At 38.1% G+C, this 25,197-nt stretch overlaps 1 protein-coding gene across 1 annotated transcript in view; it reads left to right on the top strand.

Moving 5' to 3' along the window:
• Positions 1-22,681, top strand: part of LOC114905884 (fibrous sheath-interacting protein 2-like) — a 58,343-nt gene extending 35,662 nt beyond the window's left edge. Inside the window, 19 exon segments of the mRNA XM_029240227.1 lie at positions 1-1,852; positions 3,204-5,688; positions 6,064-6,660; positions 6,662-7,746; positions 7,749-7,796; positions 7,799-7,901; positions 8,108-8,382; positions 8,385-8,414; positions 8,417-8,458; positions 8,461-8,541; positions 8,544-9,442; positions 9,444-9,953; positions 9,955-11,917; positions 11,920-11,999; positions 12,001-13,135; positions 13,138-13,193; positions 15,806-16,304; positions 17,352-17,450; positions 22,539-22,681. Coding sequence (XP_029096060.1) covers positions 1-1,852; positions 3,204-5,688; positions 6,064-6,660; positions 6,662-7,746; positions 7,749-7,796; positions 7,799-7,901; positions 8,108-8,382; positions 8,385-8,414; positions 8,417-8,458; positions 8,461-8,541; positions 8,544-9,442; positions 9,444-9,953; positions 9,955-11,917; positions 11,920-11,999; positions 12,001-13,135; positions 13,138-13,193; positions 15,806-16,304; positions 17,352-17,450; positions 22,539-22,681 — 11,982 coding nt within the window.
• Positions 22,682-25,197: the final 2,516 nt, after the last annotated feature.

Below are 25,197 nucleotides of genomic sequence, written 5' to 3'. Positions count from 1 at the left end.
AAAATCTTTCCTAAAGAAAATATTTTTAAACAAATGTTTGATAAATGGCAAACAGAACCAAGTGACGTGGATAACGAAAAATATAAGCTATCGACGATAGCTGAGGCTGCTTTGAATGAAATTTCAATGAAAGAATTAGAACAATCTGTTTCACTTTTAAGTTTGTCAGTTCTTGAGCCCTGTGAAAGCAGGCACCATAATTTTAAAAGAGCTGCTTCTAGAGTTGAGGATTCCCAAACACAAATTAATACATTTGGCCAGGAAATTGTTGAAAAACTATTCGAAAATTTAGAGTTGTGCTTCTTGACTCAGATGTTCACAACAGATAGTAAAGAAACCCTAGAAAGCAAGAAAGAAACTGCTGCTACAAGTAAACGTAGTTCCTTGAGAACAAACAATCTCAATTATGTACCATATTATAACACAAAGTTATATTTGCTCAAGAGATAAATTGCTCAAGAGATCTTGGAAGGGGTTCTGAACACCTTAGAGTCATTTGTAGACCTACAGTTTAAACATGTCTCTACATATGCTTTTTCCAAAATTGTGAGAACACCTATTGAAAACTTTTTTGCTGTGCAAAGGAAACCATTAATGAAAATAATATTGCCCAAGTTACAAACACTGAATAAATTTCCTGATGAATCTAAATCAAGTAGTACAATTTCCCAGGAAAACATACAGAATACCCTTCAACAGCTTTACTCATTCCACTCAGAATTGCTTACTTATACTGTTAATACTGTCAATGACATGCTTAGTATAATTAAGAACAAACTAGACAAAGAAAAATGCCATGAGGAACCATCTTCAATTAGCATGTTTGAAGAAAACATTGTAGCAAGTCAGATCATCAGCACACTGATGGACCAGTGCACTTATTTCTATGAGCTGATGAGCCAAAGCCACCCAAAGGAAAATCTGCTCCAAGGAGCTAAAAATGCCTGCACTGCTAATTGGTCCAGATTTGCAACTGGAATGGGAATGTCCACTTCAAAGTCAAAGGGAATTAGCTTCCAGGATGATCCTCCACAAATCCCTGCCTTGCCTTATTCAGAGAAAGATATGGAAATAAAGGACAAGACTTCCTCAAATATACCTTCAGATGTCAGATACTCTGCAGGAAATTCAACTAAAACCACAGAGCCAATGGAAGGGCTCGAATCTGACCTTAAACCATCATCTTCTAGAAGTGAAGCTCAAGTCTTCAGCCATTTTGATCAAGCTGTGAAAGGATACTGCTCTCTCCTCGAAGGCACCGTCTTACAAAAGCCATCTCAGAAATCTAGTGACTCTGCACAAGCAGCACTAGAGCACCCCATGTCCTTCAGAGAAATGGAAGAAGGTAAAAATCAAAGAATGCTTCACTATGATCCCCCCAAACCAGTTGTTAATCCAAACCAAATACAGACAACCATTTCTCCACTCAAAATATGTTTAGCTGAAGAAAATATTGTCAATACCATGCTGTTGAGTTATGGCCTTTCAAGTCAAACCCCACACACTAACGGAAGTATGAAAACTATGAAGCCATTTTTTGTATCAAAGGAAAGGCCTTTCTCTGTAATGTGTGAAGAACAAAAGGATGAGAAAAGCTTGCTTAAAATATGGGGGAAAAGAAACAGCTATGAAATTGAAGAAGAAAACAAAAGCTTTGTGGCAAGTGGAGAAGATTCCACTTTACTGGAAAAGTGGAAAAATAAGTACCCAAAGTTAGAGAAAATAGCAACTCTCGAAGAGGCTGAGGTCATTGCTTTTGCAGATCAGGAACTGGGACCACATGAAATCCATCTAGTAGCAAGATATGTTACTATATCTGTGGTCACACATTTCAAGAACTTTGAAACCAGAGGTGATTGAGGACTGACTTATAAAGAGTTGGCATCATTTTAGGGAAAAAAGTCATTGATAATTTTAAGACTTTTATTTTTAAACCTCACACGCAAGAAGCTACATTCACTGCTTCTCTGAAAATAGCCTTAGGTTTGGGGTGGCTGTTTATTTACTTGTGTGTTTTCAACTGGTCAGTATGATAAAAGAAAAAATGTTACCCATTTACATAATTTTTATATGGAGGAGTGTTTTTCAGTTTTCCCTATCTACAGATGAGATTAAATGGGCATAATTTAAGGTGGGATATTTTGGTTGGGCATGAGGTATGGTTATGAAATGATGTTTTGCTTGGGACATACAACCGCTTTAAAGGCAATTCCCAAACAGAAATTCCAAGAGGGTTTTTTTTTTTTTTTTTTTTTGCAGTACACGGGCCTCTCACTGTTGTGGCCTCTCCCGTTGCGGAGCACAGGCTCCGGACGCGCAGGCTCAGCGGCCATGGCTCACAGGCCCAGCCGCTCCGCGGCATGTGGGATCCTCCCAGACCGGGGCACGAACCCGCGTCCCCTGCATCGGCAGGCAGACTCCCAACCACTGCGCCACCAGGGAAGCCCCCAAGAGGGTTTTTTTAAAGTTCTTTAAAAAAAGACTTCTTACATTATAGTCAGACCTCATGCATAGTTAATTGACTGTAATGATCCAACTTCTTTTTGAGGTATACAGTTAAAGTCTTTACAATTATTGATGATAGTTTATAAGAACAGTGGCATTAAACTTCTTGTTCTGTTCATGTTCCAGTGTTCTGACCTAAATCCTTTTTAGGTATAATACTCTAAACCCATGCTTACGAGTATGATATCTGCACTCCCTTTCTATGAATGCTTACATGCATATATTGGGTTGAACCATATGAAATAGCCATTTTTATATGTCAAACATCAGCAGTTTCATTCTGTTCTATTTATTATATACTATTTAGTCCCAAATGGGATAATTAGCTGAATAGCCAAAAATGTTTTCAAGAATTATATGAGACCTCTAGATATCACTGGAATCACTCTAGGGCCTTGTAACACTGAAAGCTAGAAATCATTTCTCTGCTCCAGGATTTCAGCTCCTTAAAGCTATCCAAGGAAGAAACCAGCAATTAGAGATTTGAATTCTAAATGGGCTGCCCAGCAGAAGTAAAGATTCCACAGGTGGGAAATAGAGATTTGAAGAAAACCCAGTTCCTTTCTTGACTAGATTTTCCTATTTCTTGAGTGGGGTACACCCAAAGTGAAATTCATATGTAAAATATTGCCAGTATTTTGAATGCTCAACATTTTTCCTTAATGCATGTTAATAATACCAATGTTTTCTGTTTCAAGGTCCTCTTGATGGAAAAGTGTCTATTATTTCCATGCTGTTAAGCAAAAAATACAAATCAAAACACCCTCTAAGAAGCATAAACAGTGATTCTTCACTTAATTAACTTTGTGAACATCTCACTGAATTGGTTATTTCCTATATAATTTCAAGCATTTCTGATTGCACCAAAGATGGTGGAACAATACAGAAATCACTGGAAAACCAAGATGCAACTTTTAGCAAGGTTATTTTAGTTCATTCCCAAGTGTTTGAGAGTCGGTCAATTTCTATCAGAGGACTTGCTTTAAGCATTTCTAAAATCATTATTCGAAGCCTTTTAAATAGTGACATTTTAAAGGCAGACGTTACACAAGTGGTTTCTGTAAAAGCAAAATATATTTATTGCCCAAAACCAGCTGTGGCTGACTTCAGCGATCTCTTTCAGGGTCTCTTAATAGGAGTAACCCATGTTCTGTCCAAAGAAATAGGAATAAATCATCACCTTGACAGCAAAGGAAGAAACAAATCACCGTCCACACCTAAAAGCCATAGTTTGCCCATTTGCAACAAAACCAAAACTATGAAAAGACAGATAGGTGCCAGAGGTTGGAAATCAGCTCCTACTCACCAAATTAATCAACTAGCACAGAAAAATAAACTAAATTCTCTAGCATGTAAGTTAGACATTCTGGTTGGCAGCTTAAGAACTCATGAATTCAAAGAAGTAGTCAACAAAATTTTCAAAATTGTTTTCAATTTGTTTTTGCCAGATGAATGCCCAAATTGGGATACAGATTCTGGTAAAATAGCAAGAGAAATGTTCCTATCTTCAAATAACCAGCAAAGTCATAGAATTCCTAGAAATAACCTAGGGCTCTCCCCCAAATCAGCTTTTCTTCTGAATGTTGTGTGTGAGAAACTTATTAGAGTACTCTTGGAAGAATGCACAACCAACAACTTCCTTACAGATGGTCCTCTTTCTGATGAAATATCAACAGAATGTCAACTGTTCAACATACTTCAAGATGTAGAGGATTATTGCAGGGGAACAATGGACTATGGCTTACCAGTTGAAGGATATGACATATCAGACCTTTTGGAAAATCTGGCAGAAATAGATCAAGAATCTATGCTTAGTATTATTTCCCATAGCTTGGTAAAATCCTTAATGGAAAAATTGTCATGCGGTATACAGCAACCTCCCAGAAGTCTACCACTTAGAAACAAGCATTTAGCGTATAGGACAAGAGAGAGACCTCCTAGTTTCCCAAAAGCAAAAAGGCCAGAATTAAAAGAATCAGGACAGGGTAAAGACTCTGTGAGATTCATGAGTTATGACAGCAAGCCTCTGACAGGACCATTGAATAATCGTAGGGTGATTCATTCCAAAATGCAAACCCCATTCCGTAAGCAATTTTCAGGAAAATTCCCTTCTCTACCTCCTCTTCGAAGACCAGGTAAAAAGGAATTGAATGCAACAACCTTTCTTAACATGTGATATCCAGGAGGCATGAACACAGGAGTGTACTCTGCCACGTTTCTGGAGGAAATAATTGCAGACATTTTTCTTAATCTCACCACCTCAGTGCAGGGCAAAAATGTAAATATCACTGAAGCCCAGCTCAACGAGATGAATATATTAGATGTCAACTCTGTGGTGAATGAGTTTAATAATGCTCAAGTCACTGTTTTACAGGATGTTGAAGAAAGGATATGTTTTCCACCAATCTATAAAGAAACTGTTAGTAAGATTGTTGACTCTGTTTATAATGATGTATTGTGGGACTATGCATTTCAATTTACCTGTGGCAATCATCTGGCACATGCTGCCAAGTCAGTAGCAGAACAGATAACTAATGGCATATTGAAAGAGAGTATAGACTACCAACTCCCATTGTGCTTTGTTGGAAAGCTCATGCCTAATTCATATTACCCTCTCAAAGCTGAAAATACACTACAGAAACTTCAAAACAACCTGAGTGAACTTAATTACCAAGGTCAACATTCAACAGGCTATACTACCATCCTAACACACGCATTTTTAGAAGATGCCATCAGAAGATTATTATCTCAGCTCATTCCTCCACCCAGCGAGGCTTCATGCTTGGGAAAGAAATACTTAATGACTTCGGATTTTAATGAGATGGCCACCTATATAATAAATAAGGTTTTGTTAGCCATTTCAAAGCATAAGATTTGGCTCACTAAATACGATTGTCAATATCTATATACAGAAAAAAACCTTCAAAATATGCTGGAGTCTGTTTATAATAATATTTTGCAGATGTCTGGCTTGCTTGCATCAATACAGAAAAGTATAGAAAGCCAAAGCCCAATAATGGTTGACCAAATGGCCAGTCTTATTATTCAAGAGATTATTGAAAATCATCTTCAACGCTTTTTGTGTGAAGAGGGCTTACCTCATTCAACGACTCCATTGGATGAAATACCAAATATGGTTAAAGAGGTTCTCAGTGAAGTCACAGGGTCACACAGACCCCAGAAGCCATCATCACTAGGTATGGACATTTTTTTTTAATTTTTTTAAAAACTAGATCCTTACTGTATCTACAATTTCCCCTTTCTTCTTTGCCTTTAATATTTATTTATTTATTTATTTATTTTTGGCTGTGTTGGGTCTTGGTTTCTGTGCGAGGGCTTTCTCTAGTTGCGGCAAGAGGGGGCCACTCTTCATCGCAGTGCACAGGCCTCTCACTATCGCGGCCTCTCTTGTTGCGGAGCACAGGCTCCAGACGCACAGGCTCAGTAGTTGTGGCTCACGGGCCTAGTTGCTCCGCGGCATGTGGGATCCTCCCAGACCGGGGCTCGAACCCGTGTCCCCTGCATTGGCAGGCAGATTCTCAACCACTGCACCACCAGGGAAGCCCCACTAGGTATGGACTTTTATCCCAATGCATTTGTAGAAGAAATTGTTGCCAGACTATTTTCAAAGCTCTTCGATCCAAAATATAACACTGAGTGTGATTTGGATAAAGTGACCCAAAAAATAGTAAACTCAATAAACAACCATTTTAACAAAGCTAAAATCTGCATTCTTCATGACGACCAAGAGCAGCCATTCCCCACTGTAGATACAGACACTGTGGATGAACTTGTCAATCCAGTTTATGAAAATGTTCTGAAACAGCATGGGCTGTCCCCTGAGGTTGATAATAAAGAACTCAAAGACAGTGATATTTTTGTGGAAAACATTACCAATTTAATCATAGCAGATATTCCTGATTATCTTTTTCATCCACTGTTTTCTGGGGATTTGTCGGCTTCTTCCTATGCTACTTTAACAGCAGAAAACATTATTCAGAACATCTTTAGTGGCATCACTGAACCTACCCAGCCAAGCCTGCATTTATCTCCATATAACACCTTGCTGCCATACACATTTTTAGAAGACATAATCAGAATATTATTATCTAGAATCTTTCCTTCTTCATCTAACATGGTTCTATACAGTGAAACTCCAAGATAGATCAGGAATTAATCGCAGTGAAATCTCTTCAAAGTTAATCAGTGATATTAGGATGAAAATTTCCCAACACGAAATTCGATTTTCAAAAGATGAAGACGAAACCGAATCTGTTTATTCAGAGGATGATGCTCAGCGTCTCGTTGATTCCACATTCAGAAATAACTTGCAAAACTCTGGGTCTCAAGAAGCAGTTGAGCACGATAACACAAGCAGTGACAATGTTCTTATTGATAGAATAGCAGGTTTTATCATTAAAAATATCTGTCAACAACATCTTCATCCATTTGTGTATGGAAAGTTGTCATTTCCCTCATCATATGCACACTTTGATAGTATGAGAAGAAGGCAATGTTTTTTTGCCAGTGTTTACTCCTCAGCCTTTTTGGAAGATGTGATCTCTGGGGTTTTAAGCAAAATATTCCACAGGGTATTAGGTACTGTGCAAACAAAATCACTAAGAGATTCAGAAAAAGAACTGTTGGAAACAGCTGAAAAACTCATATATTTGATAATGGAAGAATTCTCAAAAGTTCAAGTTAGCATCCTAGAAAATGTTAAGGAACAACTGTGCTTGCCCCTAGTAGATAGAGACATAGTGATAAAAATTATTGACACGGCATATAGCAAAGTTTTACAAGAATGTGAACTGGAACCTAATAAAGACCTTCTCGGTGACACCAAGACACTGGCTGAGAGGGTAACTAAAATTATCCTGGCTGAAGTTTTTGATTTCCGAATTCCTCCACATTTCATAGCAAAGCTGCCTTTTAAATCATATTCAAAACTCAATGCTGATGTTTTGATAAAGAGAGTTCATTATGCGATCAGTAAATCAAGACTCCAAAGACAGACTTGTACAATATATACCACCATATTATCATATACACATTTGGAAAAAATAGTCACTCGGGTTTTATCTCAGATATGTCCATTGAACTGCAGTGCAGAAGACCCATACCTTTCGCAGTCACACTTCAGCAACACAGTTGTGAGAATGATCGATGAGATCATGTCAATAATTTCTAAACATGCAACATGCATTATTAAAGATGGAAGTGAAAAACAAAATGTGATTTCAGAAAAGATATCCAGGCTATGGTTGATGCCATTTATAATGACATTTCTAATTCAATCTATACCAGTCTCTTTCAAAAGATAAAAAAGGCGTAAGTAATATACCTGTTACAAAAATAGCAAGTTATATAAGGGAGATATTTAACCGCCATCTTGAGTCATTCTTTTTTTTTTGCGGTACGCGGGCCTCTCACTGCTGTGGCCTCTCCCGTTGCGGAGCACAGGCTCCGGACGTGCAGGCCCAGCGGCCATGGCTCACGGGCCCAGACGCTCCGCAGCATGTGGGATCTTCCCGGACCAGGACAGGAACCCGTGTCCCCCGCATCGGCAGGCGGACTCTCAACCACTGCGCCACCAGGGAAGCCCCCATCTTGAGTCATTCTTATCTGGAGATAAAACTCTTCCTTCAGGTACAGTGGATCAAACTTATCAACAGAGAGCAATAGATCCTAAACGAAGAGAATTATCTTTCGTTGTGAATTCGGCCGTCTTTTTGGAGGAAGTAATTTCTGAGCTTTTATGCAAAATCCTTTATGTATTCTCACATAATGTCCTGGCTGCCGAAAACCCATGTAAAGCAAAAGCCAATGTTACTGATATTGTTACAAGATTAGTAAAATCAATTGTGCTGGAGTTCACCAATCACAAATTTTAGTTGCAGATCACTTGGATGAAATCTGCATTTTTCAGAAGGATATAAAGAAATGGTTAAAAAACTATCAACATTATTTATGAAAAAATATTAGATGATTATCGATCTCTGGTTCATGTTTATAGAGCTATACAAAATGATGCTGTCAAGTTGGGGGAAAAATGTATTATTTGCTGTTAGGAGAATTTTATGATTATCAGGTGGAGTCATTAGTTACAGGAGAATTAGCAACTTCTTCCTATTCCTCCCTCCAAGAGGAGAACATCATCAGAAATGTACTTGACACCATCAACGATGATAGCCATGACTTGCCATCATGCATCACTGTATTGCCTCGTTCCCTTTTAGAAGATATGATTTACAAGCTTCTAGCACATATGTTCCCTTCATCTGAGACTGAAACAGAACCAAATGAGGGAGAGGTGCCACCAGATTATGAGTTTGTGAACAGTGCTTCAAAACTAACTGATGATATCATAACAGAAATTTCGGAACATGAGATTAGACTTGCCAAGGCAGAGAAGCATGTGGAGAGTTGGCAATTAGGGGTAATCGATAACTTCGTTGACTCCATATGTAACAATATTATTTAAAAAATTAAGTTTGAAGATGAAGTACAGAAAGATACATGCAAAAGAGGAGGCTCATTCCTCAGGAGAATAGCTGGTTTCATTATGAAGGTAATTGTGGACCACCATCTGCAGCCATTTTTATGTGAGGAAGAATCATTTCCCAGTGACTTACCCCAAAATGACCATGTCACTGAACTCTTGAATTCCATGAAAGAAAAAATACAGTCCTTCCCACAGGTTTCTGTATACTCTGCTGCCTTTTTGGAAGATGTTGTAATTGACCTTGTTCGCAAATTTTATACTCTACCAAGTATTGCTGAAAATCCTAAGGACAAAGAGATATCAGAAAGAGATATCATGGGCCTAGCTATAAAATTTGCAAATGCTCTGATAGGGGAATTTAGGAAAAGTGAAGTTAAAGTTCTAGCGAATGCTGAAAAAATGTTTTCATTTCCACCGACAGATAAAGAGACAAGTCGATAAAGTATCTGATTCTGTGTATGATGAGGTCATAGGCATATATGGATCTAAAAATGTTCAGAAACATGATAGAAGTAACATTGTTATAGAGATGATTGCTGTTTTGGCCAAGAAGGCAATCTCTGCTTTCCAGATTCAACCACTTTTTTCAGGAAGCTGGTCTTCCACCTTATTTTCATTTCTAGATGTGGATAGCATCATCCAAAGAGTTCAACAACTACCATATAAAACCTTTACAAAGATAAAGAGAAGCTTGAAGGAGAACCCCGTTTCTTCACTAGAACAATTATCTACACTTATTCCTCTAACCTCAGACCTGAAAGACAAAATGGACACTTCAGAAATAGATGGAAGAGCACTTAATGGAAAAGAGAACTTCAAAAAGGAGAAGACATCAATGAAAACAGGCAGCATCCAGAAGCCAGTATGTACCAATATACATAGCATTATGAAGAGCGAAGTAACTACCCTAGCATCAGGGTGAGGTGGAGGTGTGCCAAAGAAGTGTGCCAAAGAAAAAGAAAGAGGATGAAAAGAAAAAGGAAAGTTCAATTGGAAAAGATAATGAGAAGGTATTGAAACTCACTTCAACAACAACCAGTGTGAAAAGTAAAGATAATCAGGGGCCAGATTTGGGTACAGCACTTACAAAGAATGAAATCAAGAAGAAAGACCGTTTGGCTAGAAAAGATGAGAAAGGGTGAGGTGATGAGGTATACCAAAATCTTTCACCAGCTATCGATGATACAAAAAACAAGGTTGTCCTGGAACCAGATTTTAAAATAGATGATAAAAAGAAGAGTGACAAGAAAAAAGAAAATTCATTAGGAAAAGGGGACAGACCTTTTGAATTACCATCTCTGAAATCCAAGGTGAGATATAGAGAGATCCAAAAGAAGAGAAGAGATTCTCCAGCTTACGCAGTTACAGATGACAAACAGATCTTGCATTCTAAACATGCCCAAAATGTCACTGGAATCATTTACAGAAATGTTTTAGAAATATCTTCTTTCCAAGGACCAGTGGATGACTCAAAATCCCCAAATCCTGTAGGTGATAAAGCAGCATATGTAACTCAAGCGGATGGCAAGGAGTTTGCAAAACCTGCTTCAATGAATTCAGCTAAACAGAATGCTCCTGCAAAAGAGGAAGAGAATGAGAAAAGTAAAGATAAAGAGATTAAAAGTAAACCTAGTAAACGGGACAATCCTCAGAACCCACCAGAATATAAACCTGGGATTTTCCCTGCTAACTTTTTAGAAGATGTTATCTCTGAAATAGTTAACAAATTGATTTTTTCTTCCTCATTGGATACAGATGACGCATGTCAAAATGTAAGCAGAGGTGTAAATCAAGCTGAGCTCTATGACACAGCTATGAAACTGATTGATTCCCTGTTAAAGGAGTTTTCAGATGCTCAAATTAAAGTATTAAACCCAGATCAAGGAAGTAGGTTCCTACCATCTGAAGATAACATTTCATCAGTTCATAAAGTACCTCTCAGGCAAAAAGAACTGTCTGTGGAAAAAAGACCTCCCAAGAAAAAGATAATTATGGATAATATACCACCCATGCATAACACGGCACGTGCAACTAAAATACCTTCTTCAGATCAGGCATCTTTTATAGCTAAAATACCATCAATCAATAAAATTTTGGTCAATAAGATTGTTCACTCCTCTATATGCAATATTTTTCAGGAATATAGATCTCAAGACTCCATTTGCGAGGACATAAAGAGTAATGTTGAAAAATTAGCAAGAAGCCTAGCTAATGCAGTAATAGAAGAAACTTTTCAGTATCAGCTAAACTTGCTACTTTATGATGAGACTCCAGGTTCAGTATGTTTGCCTCTATAATCTAAGGAGGTTATGAAAAATGTCCATAAGGTGGCCCAGACAGCCTGCAAAGAATGTTAGACATCATCGCTATATACCATAATGCTGCTTTATGAATTTTTAGAAAGGATAATTTCTTCTCTTCTATCAAAAATTTTCTCAACAGTAGCCAACACTAAAACAGAAATATCTGAGGATAATTTGTACACAGAATTGGACTTCCTTCAAATGAAATTAACAAGTATAGTTATAACAGAGATCTCCAAAAATGAAGATATGATTATACATTATGTAGAATCTTTACATCCTAATGATGATGAAATTATTCAATTAGTGGTTAAGACTATTTATAATAATCTTTTGCAACAATTTGGATCTCAAGAGAGCATACAAAAGTGTGTCAGCAGTGGTTGCAAAATCCTTTCAGAAGGCATAGATAATTTAGTTGTACAAGAAGTGACCAGAAATCACCTACAGAACTATTTTTCTGGAGAACTAACGCCACTTCAGTGTAAAGAAGTTGACAGTGTTGTTGAAAATATCCTTAAAGATGTTATCCAAACCACTGAAATTCCCCAGCCTCAGCCATCACAGGCTTACAAAGTGCCTTTTAACATAATAGAAGAAATTACTATAAATTTTTGTCAAAGCTTCTATTTAAGTTTCCAAAAGCGGATAAGGAACAAAACAATTCTCTAAATGCTGAAATGCAAAAAAATAAGCTCAAAAATCTTAAATTCATTCCAAGAATATATCTCTAAAAGTCAGATTACAGTAGTACCACAGGTCAAAGAATCATCCACTGTATCTTTAGCAGACAGTGCGACTATTGAAAAAGTAGTTAATTCTGTTTATAACACTGTTTTAAAGCACTCTGGCTTCCATATTTCAGTATATAAAGATTTAACAGGTAAGAACAATGTCCTCTCTGATATAATAGGATTTTTAATGGTGAAGGAAATTTCCAATTCAGAATTTCATCCTCAAGTAGAGGAAGAAACATCAACTTCAGAGTTAGCTCTGGAAGCTGTCAAAATTATGGAAAAGATGGTTAAGATTACTGATGATCTTAAGTCAAAGAAAAAACCTTCATCCAAAAAAGAGGCTGTATTAGATGCCAGGTTTTTAGAGGAAACACTTGCCTTGTTCTTGGCTAAACTAGTAAAGTTGCCAAGTGCCTCAAGCAAAGATGCTAAAAACTTATCAAAGCCTGAGTTAAATAAAATTGCATCTCAATTGACAAAATCCGTGACAACTGAAATTTCCAGAAAAAACATTAGTATTGTAGCTGCTAATCCTGAAGAAAAAGTTTTAAATCCAGAAAGTATAGAAATTATTTCTCAGATGGTCGATTCTGCTTATAATCATGTACTACAACAATCTGGAACACATGGAGAACTTTATCATGACATGAAAGGTACAAACAACATCTTTCCTAAAGAGGTGGCTTCTTTAATAATCAGGAAAGTTTCCAATTGTCCATTAGAAACAATTAGCCCAGAAGATTCACATGCTAATCTCTTTGGCGATCTGGACATTGGTCGAATTGTTGAAAAGGCACATGAGCATGCTGTCAAAGTGGAACCTGAGCTACAGCAAAAAGGGTTACATCAAGGTTTAAGGCAAGAGGAGCTTTCAGTTAGGATAATTCTTCACCATGGGAAACAACCCATCAATATTGATCCAGACATTGTTACAGAACACTTAGGGGTCATTTCTATAAAAACTCAATCGCTTAAGAAGTTGCAGGTGGAGTGTTTAGCTAGAACTGGACACAGCATTGAAACACTGAGAAGAGGGTCAATAAGTGGGAAGAGTTACTCAACTGATACACCTGATACAAGAAAGAGAAAGAAAAATGCATCTCTTTGGATCAGGCGGGACGACTGAACATAAAGCTGTTAGAGGTAAGTGCAAAAGGCACTAGTGAAAAGAAATGAGCAGTCAGTGAGACCTGGCTGTCCTTCTGTGATTTCCTTCCTCAGGTAGGTCTACAGGAATGCATTTGTAAAATATGGTCAATTTTCTCTTGCGCATCCCAGTAGAACCGAGGACTCCGATTCCTCCAATACCATCCTCTGCTTTCCTGGGACTAACCCCATCAGCAATGTGGCTCAGTGTAAAGGTGGCAGGCTGGTTTCCATTAGCCAGTCAAACTGAACTGCCATTTTCTGAAGAACGGGAGTACAGAGAAATACCCTTAACAACAAACAAGACTGATTGGAATTGTAGTCCTCATTTGGCAACTCAGAGGAAATGCAGTTTTTACAATCACCACAGTTCTTTTTAATGGATATACATTATCATAGTACTATATGGATCTAGAAGGACCAGTTAGAATATCAGCTAAACTAGCCTCTATTAGAGATTGAAATCCTCAAACTTAATTTAAGGTTCCACAGTAGTATTGTTTTTATTTAGCAACATTCATCAACAAACATTAGACTGCAAGCTCTTTAGAGTTCGTTTCTTCTTATTTCACTTTTGTTACATAACACCTTCCCAGTTCTCCATATTCTTACATCCTCAGGATGTACTCGGTTTCTTTCCTCTTCTACCCTTGTCCTCGACCCAGTTGTCTTCATGCTGCTATTTTTATGAACTAGTTTCTCTGCAGTCCCATATTTGGGCTCCAAATGTACTTCAATAACGGGGACCTGAAATGCAGAAATGCTGTCCCTGGTACAATGCATCTATTGAAAAAGTAGTTAGTTCTGTTTACTGATCTTAGGGATGATGTTGCCAGGAGATGGAGTTACACCGATCCAGCCCAATATTCTCATTTAACGCCAAAGCCCCTAGGTAAAAACTTTGCAAACGGAGCAAAGTGCTATGGGACCAGGCTGCCTGAAGCCTAGGCCTAGGAGTATGTTTTCCTTACCATTATTTTCCAACTCACTGAACTAAGTCTAAGAGCTGGTGAATACATTGATGGATACTTGTTTTGTCTCAAATACTGAGACTTTCATAGACACTGATGGAATCGCCTTGGTCCGTAGTTTCTTGGACTAGATGAAGGTCTTTTCTAGCTCTAAAATGTCCTTTTCTCTCTGGGTTCTCAAAGTTATATTAGCATTTACTTAGTAGTCTTCATTTATATGTAAGTAACTCCGTGGGCACAAAACCTGTTTGTCTAAACTGTAGAACATTACTCCCAAGTCATTACTTCTTAACCATGTGCAGAAATATCTATCAGTTCTTCTCCTTGGCAACCTGCTTTCTTCTCTTACATCCTTTATCAGTACTTTAACTATCTCTTTATAGCCCAGAGGAACTTGGAAGAGAATAGCTAATCCAAAACAACTACCCCTGCTAATCCTAAGGGAAGTAAAAGCTGTCTTAAGGAAACTAGACGTAGATGGCGCAGCAAGTTTCAGCCATGTTTTGATGCTATCTGGATAGCAGTGCCATCCATCCCCAGCATGAGGATGAGGGTTGCAGAAAGAACAGATCAGTTTAGGGAACCCAGACAACTCCCGGGCTATTCCTCAGTCAGAAATCCACAAGCAGGGTTTCATTTGCTATTTGGAGGTACCCAAACTTCCCAATACACCAGACACATGCCTATTAAAGGCTCATACAGTGTTACATTCCAAAGCCATATAGAATGATTTTTGATTTTTTGAACCACTTTCCTTCCACCAGCGCAAATAACCAAAATTGATTGTGTTTCTATTTCTTACAGAAGTTCTTTAATTTTGTATTGCACAAAAGATATTCCTTTGAGGCAGCATTTATCTGAAAATCTGGTTTGCAGTGTTGCAAAGAGATCTAAGATTGATAACTAAAATTAACTTAAAAGTTCTGTGGCATCATCAAAAGGCTACAGAAATGGGAAAAGTCATTTGTTTAATTAAAACTGTCTCTTCCTTGATCTGTCTTTAACATTGCAAAATGGAAAGTGACACTTGACTAGGGAGGTGAGGAGAATGAAGATTTGCTCTTTGAAGCTTCCTTTAGAAAATACATTCAAAGGATTAGGGTGTGGAGGGGTGAGGAGTGAACATTCAAAGTCCTTCACAATTTTGGCTATTACTCATTTTAAAAAATCCAAGTCAGCCAATACTTTGTCTTTTTTCATGAAAATTTCTGTATTTAGTTGGTCTATTAGTTCCCTACTAAGAAGTTTAGAAAAACATTTAATCATGTCTAAATCTGTTAAAAAACTTTCAAGGCAAGTGATGAAAACAGTGTAATTAAAGTATTTGTGCATTTTGCACCTCTTGGCGAGTAAAAGGTAAAATTTGAAGCAAGAGAAAGAACCTTAGGGTTTCTTCTTTGAACTGGAGTGATAATCTTGAATGCAAAACAAATTACAGAAATGAGCAAATATTGCTTGTGATCTTCATTTATTTCTTCTTTTAAATATATCACTAATATATAAGTAAAAGCACTTGAAGATAAATAATTTTACTAAATTGAAACTAGATACCATGTGAAAGTTGCCTTATTACAATAGAACCACAGCAAAAAAGACTGAGGCGATTGTTTTTAATATTCATTGTCTCTTTAATTCCAGACTGCTAGTAGGAATTCATTTCAGAGTTTAATAAAGCCTGACATCACCAAAGTGGAGCTTTTAAAAGATGTCCAAAGCAAAAAAGATCTTATCATTCGGTTGATAACTCATGATATTAATCAAGAAGTTTTACAAAAGAAAGCAGAAGAGAGCTTTACTTCTGATGAAGATAAAGTTGTTTTACAAGAGGTTGTAAAAGAAGAATTTCCAGAAGGCCCACCTGAAAATCAAATAAAAGAAGACATGAAGCCCACTGCCAGCACAGGGGCTTTCCCCAAGCCACTGATGAGCAAGAGCAATCTGAAAAAAATTTTGTCACTAGGAAAATGTTGTCAGCCAAAATCCAGTGTAACTACAATTACTGAAGCATCACCAGCTCAAAAGACAGAATCTGAACAGACACAAATAAGAACTGTTTCTAAAGTTGATGTAACTACCTCAAAATTCTCGACTGACACAAACTCTTCCTCTTGGGAGAAAAAGACACAACTGAGCATAAGTGTGAGAACTTTAAGTATCAGTGACTGGGTTTCTATAGAAAGGGTAGAGAGTTTCACAAACTTAGTACAAGTAATATACACTGGGTAGGAAGACAAGGGCATAAACTAGATCTAGGCAGTCTCTCCCACCTCTGACGATATTTACAACAAAAGGGAAATGATTAACAGATGAAGCCAGGAGCTTCAGTTGAAGAAAAACAGATCATGGAAAGAGTCCTAGGCTAGTTAGAAGGACAAGAAAAACAGAAAATGGAAACCAGTTAGGAGAAATACAAGCTAATTATTTAAAATGATAGATTGCATTCTTTTTTTGTACTCTTAACTATAAATATTCATTGGAAGTTTCGTGCATACAAACTCCACGCCAGTGGGCAGGACCAGAAGATGGGCTTGGAGGGGAGTAAAAAGATTCATGCAAATTCAGCCTATCTGGGTTTGAATTCTGACTTTGCCACTTAGTAGCTATGTGACCTTTGGGCAAGTTGCTTAACCAACTATTTTCTTAAAAATTACTTATCCAGTTTGTTGAAACATAGCAAATTAGTTGAATATGTTGAATGTTCCTCCTGTAATCAGCCCATAAACTCCACTATCACTTTGACACACAGCTCTTGTCCCTGGTTCTGTATCCTTCTAGTGATGGTCTGGGCCTCACTGACCTCTTGGGTTGGCCCTACCCCAAAAATTGTATCTTATCATGTGTATGGAGATTACGTATGATTTAGAATTTCCTGGTAAGTCAATTCCCTGGATTATCCATTTGCAGTGATTCCCACTTAACCCAGAAGCTGCACTGAACCAGAGAAAACAAAACACAGGGATACAATTCTGGCCAGTTCAGGAGCTCATCAGGTCAATAGCCTTAACACAGACTCTAATCTATTTATTGGGATCTATTTATTTACTGGGAAGCCATGTGAAATTTCAGGACCAAACAAAGTGTGCCTGGTCAGAAATGCTGGCAGTATATGTTACAGTATATTTTATTTGATTTGTTGTAAACTCTCCTTTGTGTTTTACCTGACTTGTACTTTTCCAGGGAATAGAAATGAAATCTAGCACCAAACCGACACATTACTTCATACATAGAATTATGAGTTCATCCTCATATAATGAAGAGGATCTGCCTTCATTTTCTCGGTACAGTCAGTTAAAGCAATACTAGTTGACTAAGGAAATAGAAATCTGAAATGAAGATTATGCTGATCGAAGAATGGGCCACTCAAGTAAACCTGTGAGGAAGCCAGTGTTTAGCCCTTCAACCTCCCCTCACTCCTTCCCCTAACTTCCCTCTGTGGTTACTTCCTGGGTCTTCCCTTCCCATCTTCTCTCCCATTCCTATTTATCTGGTCTCTACTTCTCCTGGGACCTACTTTCTAGTATAGTGATCTACAGTATGGTTAGATTAAGTCTTTAACTAATGTGTTAGGTTCTTGAACCTGGGAGACAGGCCCTGAGTCAATAGTCCCCACTCTAATGGCCCACCTAAAGGAGTTCATACTTAGTTCCCATATGTACCTAAATGCTCAACCTGGTGGCACTGTCAGAAGAATCCCAAGAATGGAGGGGGCGGTGTAAGCTGGAGGATTCAGGGAAGAATTTGCAAAAGCAGTGGAGTTTGAGTTGGGCCTTAAAAGATGGATAAGATTTAGATAAGACCATCCAGGTTGGAGAAGACTACAAGAGAAAGGCTGGACTATGCAGTACCTATAGGGACAGGGCAGAACAAAGTACACTGCAGACTTGAAGTCTGATTAATACTTTTTCTAGAATAGCCAAAACGTGTCTAAAATCATTCTTGTGTTTATAAGAATATTCACAAACTGGGAACAGTAGCACTTTGTATCATGGGAGAGATAGGGCATAGGAGAAAAATCAACCTTGTTCTAACTATATTCTTTTCCACCTGGCACTATGAAATTAAGTTTTCTTTTTGACCTGATGCCATTTTAGGACATTGCTCCTGGCCTACCACTGGCCCTATCTCCCATCACGATTGTTTTAACATAAATAATTAGTAATGCAGGCAAATCTCAATTATTTGTATCATTGCATAAGAAAAGGGCAAACATATAAAACCAAATAAAGTCAATGTAGCAATCATTTTTCATTATTTCACAATAATCATTTTATCATTTTTATTTGAGAACTCAGAGACATACCATTCCAGGTTTGCATCTATATGAATAATGACTTTGACAGGTTGTTCTTTAACTAGTATTCCTTTAACAAGTATAAAATACAAAGAAAATGAAATGTTTTTTACCTTTTTCTTTTAGTGGTGATGACGAGCATCCCTCAGATCCAACTGCCAAAATAACAGAAGGTTGGATTGATTATTTTTTCATTCAAATTAGATAGTATTTAAAAAAGAGACTTTGTTCATTGAATTGATGAATTTTCCTGTCAAACCTAAAGTTAATACTGAGCCTTCCGGTAGGTTGATCTACATTGGGGGAGTACTGGGTCAGATAACTAGTTAACGTGAGCCAACTAGTTTGCTTTTTCTGAAACACTAATAATATTTCATTAATAATTTTGGTGGAAAGTATGTGGTATGACTATAATTATGAGTTTACAATTACCAGGCTCCTGTGGGAAATATCTAGGAAATAAGGGTTTATCACATCTATATGTGGACTACAGCCCATGCTACTAGGATTTAATCATCTCTTTAACAGTGTATGTTTGTATTTAAAGTGATGAAATGGAAAAACCTACAAGCAAGATTACTCTACCCAGCAAGGATCTCATTCAGATTCGACGGAGAAATTAAAACCTTTACAGACAAGCAAAAGCTAAGAGAATTCAGCACCACCAAACCAGCTTTACAACAAATGCTAAAGGAACTCCTCTAGGCAGGAAACACAAGAGAAGGAAAAGACTTACAATAAGAAATCCAAAACAATTAAGAAAATAGTAAGAGGAACATACATATCAATAATTACCTTAAACGTGAATGGATTAACTGCTCCAACCAAAAGACATAGACTGGCTGAAAGGATACAAAAACAAGACCCATATATATGCTGTCTACAAGAGACCCACTTCAGACCTAGGGACACATACAGACTGAAAGTGAGGGGATGGAAAAAGATATTCCATGCAAGTGGAAATCAAAAGAAAGCTGGAGTAGCAATTCTCATATCAGACAAAATAGACTTTAAAATAAAGACTATTAGAAGAGACAAAGAAGGACACTACATAATGATCAAGGGATCAATCCAAGAAGAAGATATAACAATTGGAAATATTTATGCACCCAACATAGGAGCACCTCAATACATAAGGCAAATGCTAACAGCCATAAAAGGGGAAATCAACAGTAACACAATCATAGTAGGGGACTTTAACACCCCACTTTCACCAATGGACAGATCATCCAAAATGAAAATAAATAAGGAAACACAAGCTTTAAATGATACATTAAACAAGATGAACTTAATTGATATTTATAGGACATTCTATCCAAAAACAACAGAATACACTTTCTTCTCAAGTGCTCATGGAACATTCTCCAGGATAGATCATATCTTGGGTCACAAATCAACCCTTGGTAAATTTAAGAAATTTGAAATCGTGTCAAGCATCTTTTCCGACCACAACGCTATGAGACTAGATATCAATTACAGGAAAAAAATCTGTAAAAAATACAAATACATGGAAGCCAAACAATACACTACTAAATAACCAAGAGATCACTGAAGAAATCAAAGAGGAAATCAGAAAATACCTAGAAACAAATGACAATGAAAACACGATGACCCAAAACCTATGGGATGCAGCAAAAGCAGTTCTAAGAGGGAAGTTTATAGCACTACAATCCTACCTCAAGAAACAAGAAACAACAAACAACTCAAATAAACAACCTAACCTTACACCTAAAGCAATTAGAGAAAGAAGAACAAAAAAACCCAAAGTTAGCAGAAGGAAAGAAATCATAAAGATCTGATCAAAACTCCTGTATTCAAAATGACATAATTGAGAGCTTTATTATAAAATGATAAATATGTTGTACATGAAGTGCCATCTTTTGAAGAATATAGGCTGGTCAGGGCACTTTCGCATTGATAGAAGGTGATAAACTACATCTCAGAATTGCATCTCAGAATTGAGCAGTGACCAAGGACAGCCTGCAGAGTTCAGTGGCAAGTAGAAAAGATCCCATCTAGGTTTCTAACTAGCATGTCCAATCAAAGAGTAAAATCATTCTTCTTTGCCTTTAGTTTGACAGGGACACCTCCTCCCAACCCCTGCATTCGGCATATTACAGGAACTCACTGGGAAGCAGTTATAAATTCAAATAACATACTTTTGCTCTGATAAGGGCTTTTGGAGGAAGAAATGCAGAAATGGCCACCTTGTGCTAAGATGCTCAAAGTAGTAAAAGCCCCATAGAGGATAATTTATTAGAAATTACAATGATGCCTGTTTATGAAAACCCACAAAAAAGGGGGGACTTCTGGACCAACACATGCCCATTATAGCTTATGGTGTATTTTTTACAGATAGGGTTTTATTGGGAATCTAAATCAGTTCATGGTGTGAAGTGTCATTCTATAGCACTTGGCATGCATCATGGCCCATCCACTTTTGCCATAAACACCCCAGACATGTCTCTCTCTTCAGAGTGACCAGTGCCAACCAGGAGAACTCCACTGTGCTGCCCACAAGCTGATCTAAGCAGCATCAGGGTGTCTTGAAGGAGAGCTGGTCTCACCAACCTTGCTCCATTTTGACATATGTAACTCCTACTTCCAATACACTGAGAATGCCACACCTACTACTTGATTTCTCTTTTCAGCAGCTTTGCTTTGAAAGGAATATGACTTGTTAGCCAAAGGGTTCATTGTGCCCCTAGGGATGAACTTTGTGTGTGCTGTTATTCTAGCCAGTGCCCATCTTGAACAATATGCAGAATCTATTAGTGACTGCAAACTAGGGGCAGTGTCTCAAAGTGTCATTCAGAGACTGCTTGCACCAGCATCACCCAGGATGCTTATTTGCAGAATCCTGGCCCTTCTCCAGACCTGCACAGTCAGTATTCTCAGGGAACTCGTGTCCAGGCATCTGCAGTTTTAACAAGATCCACAAGTTGCAAAAACAAAGCTTCATTTTTCCCCTCAACATTTTCAGAATGTGGCTTTGCGGTACATGTCTCAATCCTGTAACTAAGTCTTTGTCTTGCTTTTTCAGAGATCTCTCCATTCAAGCCTTTATCTTTCCCTCTGCAGATTTTGGCTTTTTCCTTATTAATTTCTTCATTGTTCTTATTTTGTTTAAACTACCAGCACATTCCAGTACTGCATTATTAATCTGAAAACCTGAACTATTTTCCCCCTTATTTGGGGGTAAATTTGCTATCTGCTACCTTAGTTTTAATCATAGATCCTTGAAGTTCCTAAGATTATACTGCTAGAGAAGATAAAAACTAGGGAACTGCAAGAGGTATAGGAGAACTTTGTCTTTTACTAGAAATAAGAAGGCATGTGCTTTATTGCCCTGTGTCTTTTCATGACATCCTGTCATGATGCATCAGCAACATAGATAACTGCTCATTTCTGTCCTTACAGATACAACAATCATTTCGTTAACATAAACTATGATATACTTTAAATAAGAGCCCTTTGCATAAAACAAGTGGTGCAGAAAAATCGGTCTAAATGGAGACTCTTATTGGCCACACAAGTCCTTTATAGCTCACACAACAAACAGATCACTTGGAGTTAGTCAACTGAAAATTTACCCAAAGTGAGTGAGAAACGATAGCCTTTTTAAATGCACTGCTGCTTCTGCCTGGATATTTTGAAATGGACACCAGTACTGTTGAGAGTTGAAAGTTACCTTTTCATGTGAAATTAGCTCAGCAGGCTTTTTTGGATAGTTATCTGCTAGCACGAGGGAGGCAAGGCACTGCTGAGCTGGCTCAAGAAGCATCAGGGTGCAGGGAGTGAAGAGCTGGCCTGCACATCAGAAAGCCTTGGCCCTAGGGCAAATCTGGCCACTTTCTACCCACATGACCTTAGATGAGGCATCTGACCTCACTGAATTTCTCCTGCTTCCTTCCCAGGGCTGTCAGAAGGAGAAAAATACTCTTTGTGAAAGCACTTTAAAAATCAAAAGCTATTATATAAATACTTCTTTCTGAATCCAAAATTATCACTCCCCTTGCCTGACAGCCTCAATTGGAAAGGCTGATAACTGACCACATTTCTCTTTTGGTTTGTTCACAGACTCTGATAAGCCCAGTACTTCCAAACAGGGGTCTGAAATGATGAGGAAGGTATCATCAGCTCTCTCCAAAGTGTTTTCAAGATCTAATGCCAATGTTCCCAAATCTTCCTCACCCTAACCCCCTCACCAAGACACAAGCTGAGGCTGCTACACCTGATATCAATTAGCATGTTGACCTTCCTCAAAAAATAAATGGTTTTTGAAGCATGACGTTGTGTCCTACACGCTGATTTTTATACACACTGAAAACAAGAGCAAAGAAAAAAAAAGGCAGCTGGAGAAAAGGAAGGCTTGATAAATGCTTTTGATAAGCATTTTGGGATGAAAAGAGAAGCTGTGCCTCACATATAGATGCATCTAACAGGCAGTGTGGGATTTAAGCTCTGCTCTTGAGGTCCCTGCAGCCTTGCTGGGAAGATGAGACTAACTTAGAAGCAAAAGTGTGACACCAATAAAACAACGTGTCATCACACACTTCAGGTGCCGTAGGGGTTCAAAGAAGGGAGTCATCGCTGTGAGCTGGAGTGGTAAGGATAAGTTTCCTGAAGGAACTAGAATTGAGGCAATCCTCAAAGGACCAGTAGGATTAGACAGGCCTGGAGAGCACCAAGGCTTCCCCCTTAGGTCACAGCTGCATACAGTGCTGCCATGCCTGAACGATTTAGTTAGCGCTGTCTGATGTGATGTTCTACGATGATAGAAATGGTCTGTATCTGCTCAGTCTGATATAGGCGGCACTAGCCCCACGTGGCTATTGTCACTAGTATGATTGAGGAACTCAGTTTTTCATTTTGATTTATTTCAATTTAAATAGCCACATGGGGCTATTGGTTCCCTTATTGGACAGTGCAAGTCTAATTGGTACATGGCCTCAGGGCCACCAGCCAATTCTGATTAGATTGAGGGATTCCCTGGAAGTTCACTTCCAAAGTCTATCCTCAAACACCTAAAGCAGTGTAGAGATCTGACTCCTCGGGGGGGGCTTTGAAGCCTCTAGGCATCCTCTTGGTCCCTTTAAGAGACACGAACCACCAATGTGGCCAGAGGGAAGCTCATGGTTTCCAATCATATTTGTGCCCCTGCACTTGCCAAAACTCAACTGATGGAGAAAGGATAGGCCCCATTGAGAACACCAAAGTCAAGGAATCACAAATAGCAAATTGGAACCTCACCTGCCAGCTGGCCTCAAACACTGCTTGGCTAAAAACTGCTTCCATGGGACAGAAACATGACGAAGATCACTCACTAGTCATTCTCATACCAAGGCTTTATCCAGGAATTTAGGCCAGTGGAAGGTCTCAGATTTATACAAAATGCCCAAGGGAAATATTTCAAGGCAAGTAAATGTCTCTTATGCTGTACCTGTAGTCCATAAATGTTATGTTAACTGAACTTTAGTAAACAGAATGGCAGGCACTTCTGCCCAAATATCACATATACACAAATTTGGCTGCCTTCACCTACTCACTCATTTCTGCCCTTACATACTGAAGTTCATCACAGGCAGCAGCATAAGTTTTAAAGTTAGTTTGTAAAGGTTCACAATAATGACCAACACTGATCTTACATATGGCTTTGTTTTTGTTAAAAAGTAATACCAATCCAGTTTGGAATTCAAAAGTTACAAAAGGTACAGTGCAAAGTAAGGCTCCTTCCCGCTCCTCTCCCAGATGCTACCTGGTTCTCCTCTCCAGAAGCAATTTCTATTACCAATGGATAGAGTATCCTTCTCGAGATAGTCTATGGATAACAAGTGTATTATCGTATGACTTTAGAAAGAAGTCTAATTGAACATCCTCCCTCAAAAAGGCAGAAAACAGAGAAAGAGGAAGAGAGGGAGGGAGGTGAGAATGGAAGGAGAGAGAGAATGTGCACATGCTATCTGGCAGCTACTATGTCCTGATGTCACTGCTTGGGTCTGTTTCAATGGCTGCATTTGTAGCTTCAAATAAAGTCAGTCCTCATTTTTTAAAATGCTCTTTTGTCTAATGAACTAAAGGTCAAAAGGTGAGCAGCAGAGTGGTAAGAAAGGCACCTACCATAGCTGTTCAATGCTGGCCAAAATACATTAAGAATGTATGAGCTTGCAGCTCAATATCAAAAAAACAAACAACCCAATCCAAAAATGGGCGGAAGACCTAAATAGACATTTCTCCAAAGAAGATATACAGACTGCCAACAAACACATGAAAGAATGCTCAACTTCATTAATCATTAGAGAAATGCAAATCAAACCTAAAATGAGATATCATCTCACACCAGTCAGAATGGCCATCATCAAAAAATCTAGAAACAATAAATGCTGGAGAGGGTGTGGAGAAAAGGGAACACTCTTGCACTGTTGGTGGGAATGTAAATTGATACAGCCACTGTGGAGAATAGTATGTAGGTTCCTTAAAAAACTACAAATAGAACTACCATATGACCCAGCAATCCCACTACTGGACATATACCCTGAGAAAACCATAATTCAAAGAGTCATGTACCAAAATGTTCACTGCAGCTCTATTTACAATAGCCAGGACATGGAAGCAACCTAAGTGTCCATCATCGGATGAATGGATAAAGAAGATGTGGCACATATATAAAATGGAATATTACTCAGCCATAAAAAGAAACGAAATTGAGCTATTTGTAATGAGGTCGATAGACCTAGAG

The sequence above is a fragment of the Monodon monoceros genome, unplaced genomic scaffold, assembly GCF_005190385.1.
Source record: "Monodon monoceros isolate NGI ecotype Baffin Bay Population unplaced genomic scaffold, NGI_Narwhal_1 Super_Scaffold_22, whole genome shotgun sequence".
In the NCBI taxonomy this organism is placed as follows: Eukaryota; Metazoa; Chordata; class Mammalia; order Artiodactyla; family Monodontidae; genus Monodon; species Monodon monoceros.
The sequence above is the reverse complement of the archived record's forward strand: the minus strand, read 5'-3'. Positions and strand labels throughout refer to the sequence as shown.